At 37.0% G+C, this 8861-nt stretch overlaps 2 protein-coding genes across 3 annotated transcripts; both read right to left on the bottom strand.

The window, feature by feature from the left end:
- LOC120179307 (transcription factor bHLH95-like) lies at window positions 1-1985 on the bottom strand. Its single transcript, XM_039184935.1, has 4 exons — window positions 1683-1985; window positions 946-1396; window positions 715-723; window positions 1-95 (listed from the first exon to the last, which is right to left on the bottom strand). The coding sequence occupies exons 1-4, from the start codon at window positions 1983-1985 to the stop codon at window positions 4-6; spliced, it is 855 nt and encodes a 284-aa protein (XP_039040866.1). The 3' UTR covers window positions 1-3.
- An 845-nt stretch (window positions 1986-2830) lies between these two features.
- LOC120179302 (E3 ubiquitin-protein ligase MBR2-like) lies at window positions 2831-8340 on the bottom strand. 2 transcript variants are annotated; one of them, XM_039184932.1, is made up of 6 exons: window positions 8233-8340; window positions 5390-7280; window positions 4290-4340; window positions 3482-3580; window positions 3248-3391; window positions 2831-3158 (listed from the first exon to the last, which is right to left on the bottom strand). In XM_039184932.1, the coding sequence occupies exons 2-6, from the start codon at window positions 7145-7147 to the stop codon at window positions 3027-3029; spliced, it is 2184 nt and encodes a 727-aa protein (XP_039040863.1). In that variant the 5' UTR covers window positions 7148-7280; window positions 8233-8340; the 3' UTR covers window positions 2831-3026. The 2 variants fall into 2 exon arrangements, with proteins under 2 accessions (XP_039040863.1, XP_039040862.1); XM_039184931.1 differs by lacking the exon at window positions 8233-8340 and adding an exon at window positions 7414-7546.
- Between the last annotated feature and the right edge of the window lie 521 nt (window positions 8341-8861).

The raw sequence follows: 8861 nt of genomic DNA, 5'->3' as shown, positions 1-8861 counted from the left end.
GCTTTATGATGAAGTAACCCAGCGCATGATCTCAGCTGCAGCTTGTTTGAATATTTCGCCGACTTGAAATGCCTCTGTCTGCAGATGATTAGAAGCTCTTGTGCTTGCCACCTGCTTATTATACAGTTTATTATAAGTTTATGAAGCTCAGAGAGGTTATGCATTTTATTAATTGATAATTTATGGATTTAATTTATTATACCGACTCCATTATCTTATTTGATTTGATCAAACTAACTTAATCCACTTTCATTTATCTGTATTAATCATTAAAAAAAATATGACATCTAATAAATCTAGTTTCGAATTCAAACTATCTGCCAACATTTCTTAATTCTAAATCTGAGATTCTCACCCCCAAAGGATAGTTTTGTTGTGCGGCTGTTTAATTTGAGGTGAGTCTTAATCTAAAATGTTATTTTGTCCCAACTTAAAAAGTTATACAATTGATAATAATTTCGGTTACAACTAAGAAGGATACATTACGACTGATTTTAACCTACAATGTTATTTGTCTACTCTAAAAAATTACAAATTTATAATAATTTTGGTTATAACCGAGAAAGTCTTGACGCTAATTTTTTATGTTACAATCGAAATAGTTATATAATTTACATGATTTGTTAGAAAAACATAATATTTTCGTTTTCAACCTAAAATGTTACTCATATTACTTTAGAAAGCTAAAGTACTCTTGATAAATTTTTCAGTTACAACCAATTTCTGCGATTCTTTTAACCTTACATTAGCATGTTCTATACTCATCCCCACCACCAAGAATAAGAATGTCTAAAACTATGACGGAATTGTTGCTTGGATTACATTCTTCTACCCTAACTGTGCATGCAGGCAAGGAAAACATGTAATTAAATAAATTAATGACATGCATAAAGCAGCGACTAGTTTGATGCAGAGATTAAAAAAAAGTTACTGTAAAACTTACACGAGCTTGAATCATGAACATGCACCGATCAGAATCCGATGAAACATGAGCAGACACCACCTCTACTTTGTGCTTTTCCAAAATGTAGCAAACGGTGGTGAAGAGCTCGGGCTTCTTCTGTGAACACACGCTTATTTGTGCTTCTTTACCGGATATGTTCAACACAACGTTTGGAGAACTCCATGTTTGAAACTGAAAAGGAGAATTCGGAACCTTATTGGTTGCATTAGTGCAAGATACTTGATCCGCCATGAATGCTTCCCTGCTGCTCGAATCAAGAGCTTCTTGATGGTTTCGGGCGGCGGTGGTCGCCGTCGGAGACTGCTCATGATGACGACCAAGATCAATGCAACCTTGGAGTCTCTCTAGCTTTTGTTTTTGTAGCTTTTGGAGAGTTTTCTCTAGGGTTTTGATGTAGGTCACAGCTTCATCAACTATGGTGGATTTGTCAGCCTGTAAGAAATGACTCAGTCTGTTCATCAACTGCCGTGATTACAATCATGCAAATACTGAGATAAGTGGTTATGAATTACAGCGATTATATAATTGGTCCGTCAACAGAAACTGTGATTTGGAAAATGATAATATGCAGATTATGACAACTAAGCCATAAACAAATGGACGAAGCAATGTAGGTATACTTTCCATAACTGAAACCTACGTTAACTTTCTTTCAACTTTTTAACCTTCTCACGTAAAAGGAAAAACAATTAATCTGTAAAGTTATTTTTCGGTTTACCTTAGGAGGTAGCTGAGGAAGCAAGTCATGAAGGCCAGAGAACATGTTCCTCATCTTCTTCCTCCTCTCTCTTTCGGTCCATATATGCATCTCATGATCCGATTCAGCCCCTCTCTTATTGTTCTTCGTATTGGTCGAGTCTTGCAAAGGTTGTTGTTTTTGTTGGTCGTTGCTTTTGCCTGCAGATTTTTCTCCACTCCCAGTACCAGCTGGAGAATTGTTATTATCAGAGTTGGATAAAGCAACTGTCCATGGCTGGTTATCCCATAGTAAGAAACTGCCATGGTCGCCATCTTCAGACATTGCTGGATTACTGAGATAGGTAGAAAAGAAGAGGAAAGATATGCAGGTAAAGGAAGAGAGGAGAGGAGACGTTTAAAAGGTGGCAAACTAAAGGTGAAAAAAGGGAGAGAGGGGGGGATTGTCTTTGAAGAGGGAAGAGAAGAGCCCAAAATACAATCATAAGGCAATGCCGTTACTCTGAATCAAAACAAAAACGTATGTGTGTATATATCGGATTTATAATTATATATACTCTAAACCGCGTTCTAGCAAAGATTTTTTTTATATAGTCCCACAATTCATCATGACCCCACTTTGGTTTTTTTTTATTATAAAAAAATATAAATTCGAATTTTAAAATATTATTGTTGAGATGGATACCTATAAACTCGAATAATAAATGATTTACTAATCTTAAGCATAATCACACCAAGGACATATCTAAATTCTAATGAATTATCAAAAGCAATTACCCATTTTTGTCTTTTTTAATTAATGTTATACCATGCATGCATTCTACCACTTTAATTATGTATCTCCTTTACAAGTTGATTCATTCTATCTATACATGCATACTTGAACAAGCAAAACAAGTTATTTATCCCCCACCCCACCCCCAAAAAATGTTTAAACCATTTCATGGTTGAAAAAGATTATTTTGTGAGCTTTTAATTATGTATATGGTAATATTGCAAGTAAATTTTAGTAATATTAGGTCATCTTAGTACCGAAATTACAAAATTTAGACATGATTATCATGTGTGAGAAATGTCTTGTCCACGCTACAGATAAAAAGGCTGCTAAAATCTATGCATGCAAAAGAATAAAAAAAAAAGATGGAGTTATGTTGATGATGATATATGCACTAATACCAATAAAATACCATATTATTTCAGGTATGTTCATCATTGTCATCATGCTTTATGCAAGTTATTGAACAAACTCATCCTGCAATTCATAACATTAACAGCTGCTCTGTCGCCTTGAAAGTTGCAGTTCAAGGGTAAGCAAAGCCGGTTCGAATTAGATAATAACCCTATTATTGGGTCCGACAACATGATCTCACTTGAGCAAGCCTGTTGTCTTACAAATGGGGCACAGGTTTTTGAGCATTAACCATTGTTTGATGCAGTCTGTGTGGAAGTCATGTCCACAATCTAGTATCCCGGTATCGTCCCCATCTGCGTATTCTTCCTGCCATTGTTGAAGTTTGGAGAAGGTAAACAAGACTTTGAACAAACAGGTAAGATGGAAGGAATATCTACTGTCGTCTACTATCGTACCTGACAGATACAACATGGTTCCAATTCTTGGGTGGATTCTGTTGTGGTTGATGAACACTTTTTCTGTTTCATCAACTTCAGAATGGTTTCCTCATTCAGCCCGGTGCTAACATCTCCGATCTGTTCTTCCAATGCCAACAATTCCTAGTGTTCCATTTGCAATATGAGAAGAATAACCTCCAATGTGAAGTGATTGAACAAAAAACAAACAAATAGGCAGCGATCCCCTTTTACCTCATACGACATGTTATCAACATCAAGTCGCATGTCTCTATGTCTGTCATGTGTTTCGGCCATACCATGATATATGAACGGATCAAACACCATGTAATCCTGAATCGGTATCACATAAAGATATAAATAAATTATTTTCAGACAACAGAGCACTTTCTAAGCCTTCTACGCGCGCTAGACTAATAGAGCTCTTTATCTCTCAATTTGTGGAAACCTGTTTAGGAAGTAACTAGAAATGAAGCAATCTAGGTATTGATCTGCAGAACAAACTTTCCGTGCGCCAAATTATCCAATAATATACTTTTGAAAACCATCTCTGATAGATAATTCAAGGCTAAGCTAGTAATCGACAATGAGAACCTACACTAGAATACTGCATCAACCCAACTAGAAACTAGAGGCCAATAAAGAATGAGAATATTGTTTCTGCACATTAGCACCAACACGTCTCCAACTGCTACAGAGAAACATTTGCACCAATGCATATAAATGCTTGAAGCTACTAAGTTTTCAATCCTGTCCTAAGAAATACATTCATTTTCATAAAAATCATAACTTGTTGAAATGCTCTTATGGCAGTTTAGTTGTATTTTAGTGAAAATGAGGTACGAGGGAAATTCAATAAATGGATTTCGCAGAAACCACATCACCTATTGGTGAAACCTTGAAACTGTTCTGTAAGATAATAGGCAAAAAGAAAAGGAAACGAATCTTTTAAAACTTAACCAGCTAAATCAATTATAGTCGATGTAGCCGAAGAAAAAAAAAATACTCTACTCATAAACATTGAACAAATCAAAAACCAAACCTCAATTCGTAAGTTCTCTCCTCTACGCATGGCACTCAAGACTTGGCGTATCTGAGACATGGAGAAGAAGATGAGCAGCAACGAATAAGAATATTTTCTTATGTTCAATTGCCAATACAAAAGGGGGGGGGGGAGTGGAATGTGCGTATCTTTCATCTCAAAATTTAATTGGTCAGCTTCTGTAATAGACAATATTTTCTTTTGATGCAGTAGACAATATTTTCTGAAATGCGATAAATTAACTTTATATCTAGGTTGAGATTGCTCAAGATCTCATATCTTAATTACATATTAAGGTGAGAAAACATAACAGTCCAGTACAAAAGAAGTGGTAAATTGATAAAAATTCGTATGTGAGGGGCGGAAAGCACTAATGGCAAAAAGTTGATACAGATTAAATACGAAAGATGAACATCAGCAGGTATCAAGAGTATACAGCTTAGAAAAGCTTAAAAAGGAAGAAACGATTGCTATAGATGATCCAAATAGCTTGCAGAAACACTCACTTGAGCCTGATTTACTACAGTTTGTCTTTTTTCTTTCCTGTTTCCATTAATTCCTTTTTTCTCTAAATTTTTTCAAGGAACACCTACAAACTGATAATCAGGGAGAACATAAAAAATGAAAAATAGATAGAAAAGAATCTACAAAACTGGTTTTTTTTCTTGATACTTCAATATAACATTCATGGATAAATAAATGTACTTACAAATGTCCTACCCAAAACGAATTTGTGAAGACATCAAATATGAAATGCCAAAAACAAATCAACAATGCTAATAGCAATTTAGAAATCAAATCTTCTTAGAATCTATTTATGGTTTTATGTTTATCTGTACAAGTATATAAAACATAGGTATGCATGCATACATGCAGGGCTGTAAATTTAAATGGATATAAACACAATACTAGTTACTAACTTTAACTGCACATCACAAGATTGGGTAACTAGGTAATTTGAGAATGCTACTAATCGCCATTATCTGGAAAGCCAAATTTGTTACTATTAGATGAAAACAAACCCTATTTAGGAAGCCTTAGACATAAATGTACAGAGACAATGAAGTTAAAAAACAGCAAATAGACCTTCAGAAACAAACCTCAGATATTAGCCGGTGTCTCCCTTCGATGTCAGCAGCCAAAGCTCGCAATGATTGGGGCATCCCCAGGACATCATCATCTTGTCTCTCCAATATGAATGCTGACCTTGGATATGGTTGATTGTTACCTTGAATGTTTGATCCAGATGGCACCACCGACTCTCGTGAGGAAGCAGACGGGCCTGAAGACAATGATGGAAAATGGCCACCACAACCACCAGGTTCAGAATCAATTGGAGGAAATAAAGACCATGGAGCAAATTCTGGTAGCCTTTGTTGATTATGCAATGGTGGGTTGTGAGGAGGAATCCAGGCATGAATGGGCAAAGGATGGGTGCTTGAACTAGGCCCAGGTCGACTAGAAGATGGCAGACCTCCTCCAGAAGTCAAATTCCAACCTGTTGACTCTTGCGCTACATTTCTCATATCGGTTGCTGGTACAAACATGGCATGCTCTGGATTGTTTCTTGGGATATTTCTTATGTTTGGTTCATCCTGTAATGCAGCAGCTCTCTCTCCAAAATTAGTAGAGTTTGATGGGTTGGCAGCTCTTAAACTGGAAGTGCTGTTCCAAGGGAAAGGATTCACATTTCTTGGCACAACAGTAGTAATCCTCATATGAGGTTGAGTTGGCACAGAACTAGAATTTCCAGCTATTGCCCCGGTGGATCTCAAGTCTAAAGAGTCACCAAATGAGGCAGTTCTAGGATGACCAGGAGAGCCAAAACTAGAATGCCCAGCAACCCCAGTTGATGATAAACTATACGGTAAAGATTCTTGTTGGTTTCCTGTATTTGCTCTTCTTACACTAGAAGTAAATGCATCACTAATTGCTCCTCTCATACCAAGCCCAACTCTTGGATTCGGCTGATCAGGGGGACCAACATTAAGGAAATTCCAAGAGGGTGTTGATAAACTCAAGCTGCTAGAAGCATCGTTATGAGAGGGGCCAGCATGCCAGGCAGCATTTTCCATTTGTTGAAAACAACTTGAAGCACCAGCAGAATAAGACTGTGCAGAAGTACCTTCAAGGACCTTCCTCTTGCAGGATAAACCCCAACTGCCCAAAGAAGAGCCAGAACCATCAATATTTTCCTCCCCCAAATGATTAGAGCTTCCAGATGAACTACCAACATTATCAGAAGAAACACTGGCATTAGATATCAGTTCTCTTTCTAGTCCATGAGAGTTATGGACATTGAGACTTATACCAGTTCCAATGCCTGGCCTTCCATTACCACTTCTGCTAATAAACCCTTCATTTAGATTCACATTTTGTTGGCTATGATTAGAGCTTGAACCTTGCAAAAATATGGGCCCACTCCGGACCTGATTGCCACTTCTACCATTATGCAGTCTCCCAGGAAAAATGACATTTTCTGGTTCAATCCGCCTTTCTTCTGACCTTGGAGCAGCCACAAAATGAGCACCATAAGAAGGCCAACTACACTCTATTTTTGTTCCATCATCATTAAGCTGGTGATTTAGAACATCCTGCATCACCTGGTTTTGCATTCTCAATCTAGAGCTTGGTTCACCAGAACTCCAGCCACTAAAGCTCTGAACGTTGGGAGTAGTAGTGTTTCCATGCATTGTCCCACCGGAAGACAATGCATAATTGGATAACCGATTTTCCACAGGATTCAGCATGTTATGCAAAGAATTTGGTTGACCAATACTCGTGTCATTGGGACTAGACCCCTCATCAATGTTAACAGTTTCAGGAAAGGAGTCAACGGTGCCCCCCTGACCTTGCATCAGGGAAGATATATTCCAAATATCTCAGAGAAGCCAAATATTATTCCAAATTTCAAAACAAATGTCCACTCAAGCTCCCATTTCTCAGGTCAAAATATTAAAGGGACCACAAACTCAGACTGGTAGTTGAAATCTGAAAAGATAAGCACAATATCCATATTCACATTTCAGTTATAAAAAAGGGGAGAAAGAGGAGGGAGAGGGGTCTTCCAATGCATGAAGAAAATGAAGTAATAATGAAAAAATATGTTGCAACCTTAGCTTACAAAATAAGTTCTGAAGTTCCTGATTTATTTAGCTTTACTGGGTTACATATGTCCACAAGCAACAGCCCCAACCAATAATTGAACACAAAAGAAATACCTACCTCAGTGACAACAGGTATTGATTTTTGAGAGGAAGTGCAGGCAAGAACGACTTTATGTTACATGGCATACAACATGAAATCCTAATAGTTCAAGTAGATCAAAACTAAGCAAGAAAAGGGACCTGAGCATGTGAACCTGGGCATGTGTGAAACAAAGTTTTAGTTCTAAAATGCCAGGTCAATTAGAGATCATATGAACCAAGAAAACTCAAAGTTAGACCTGCACACGTGAAAGTGCACCTGAGCATGTGTGAAACAAAGTTTCCAGAACTGACCAACTCAAATTTTATGTTCAACAGTATACAGGAACACCATTTTTTTGGTACAATCGATAATTGGGGACTGCAGGAAGGTATGCTTGGGATTGAACCCCCAGCTCTCATGCCACACAACATAAGAATGATGCCACTAAGCCAAGTGGAAAATCAAGGCAATTGTCACTATATTCTCAACCTCTCAATCAAGTGCAAAACCACAGCTTTATAACTACTCATTCACATTAAGCGTAGATCAAGGAGTCAAATTCACAGCACCACGATCAAGTGGAAACAAATCAAGGCATGCAATTGATACTAACCTACAACTGAAATACAATTACGTCAAAATCTCCATGCATTGACATCCACAACTAGCTGCTAGCTAGCAGAGGAATAGAGAAACGACGGATGAACACTGAAAAAGTAACATAGGATAGAACGGCATTGTTATTAACACTAACCTTCCACTCACGAACAGGAAGAGTTCAAATTTCCGGCTTTTATACGGAATACTTTGAGGCGATATCAGCAGATCAAAAGGAATAAAAATGCTGAAATATGAGAACTAATCAGAGACTCGCTTCGTGAAGCCTCGAATTACAAAATCAACAAAATTGTTTACAGAATCAGCAAGAATGCAAAATTGATCATCTGCATCAAGAAAAGGGGGTAAAAATTACAAATTTTATCACATTGACAAATCCATCCAAGAAAATGGAAGGAATCCAAATCAAGGTCTTTTTAGAAATAATGTAACTCGCTTCTGTACTAGTAAATCTTTGGTCTTTTGACAAAAACGTGAGGGAACAAGAAAAACCAATCCCTTTTCTTCCCCCATTTAGTTAAAAAAAATCAGATGATTAAATTGATGAATGCCTTTTTTTATCTAAATATTTGACGGGTTTTAAATTTTAAAAATAAAATTAAAATCACAAATGCTTGTAGATAAACACCCAATTAAAATTGAAAGGCAATGAACAAACAACCCAACATGGGTCGACCTCGATCCCTCCTATAATATCAAAATAAAAGTCAATAACAATAAAATTAGCAAAAAAACTAAGGATTCCCATGAAGGGTAAGGATAAAG

The sequence above is a fragment of the Hibiscus syriacus genome, unplaced genomic scaffold, assembly GCF_006381635.1.
Source record: "Hibiscus syriacus cultivar Baekdansim isolate YM2019G1 unplaced genomic scaffold, ASM638163v2 tig00112411_pilon, whole genome shotgun sequence".
NCBI classification, from domain to species: domain Eukaryota; kingdom Viridiplantae; phylum Streptophyta; class Magnoliopsida; order Malvales; family Malvaceae; genus Hibiscus; species Hibiscus syriacus.
Note: the sequence above shows the minus strand (reverse complement) of the source record. Positions and strands in the feature narration are given on the sequence as shown.

Coding starts and splice junctions, on each gene's coding strand:
- LOC120179302 (XM_039184932.1), bottom strand. CDS start 7,147: ATGCAAGGTCAGGGGGGCACCGTTGACTCCTTTCCTGAAACTGTTAAC. Junction 4,341..5,389: donor GACACCGGCTAATATCTGAG/GTTTGTTTCTGA, acceptor TCCATGTCTCAG/ATACGCCAAGTCTTGAGTGC. Junction 3,159..3,247: donor AACCATGTTGTATCTGTCAG/GTACGATAGTAG, acceptor CAACAATGGCAG/GAAGAATACGCAGATGGGGA.
- LOC120179307 (XM_039184935.1), bottom strand. CDS start 1,985: ATGTCTGAAGATGGCGACCATGGCAGTTTCTTACTATGGGATAACCAG. Junction 1,397..1,682: donor TTCCTCAGCTACCTCCTAAG/GTAAACCGAAAA, acceptor CATTTCTTACAG/GCTGACAAATCCACCATAGT.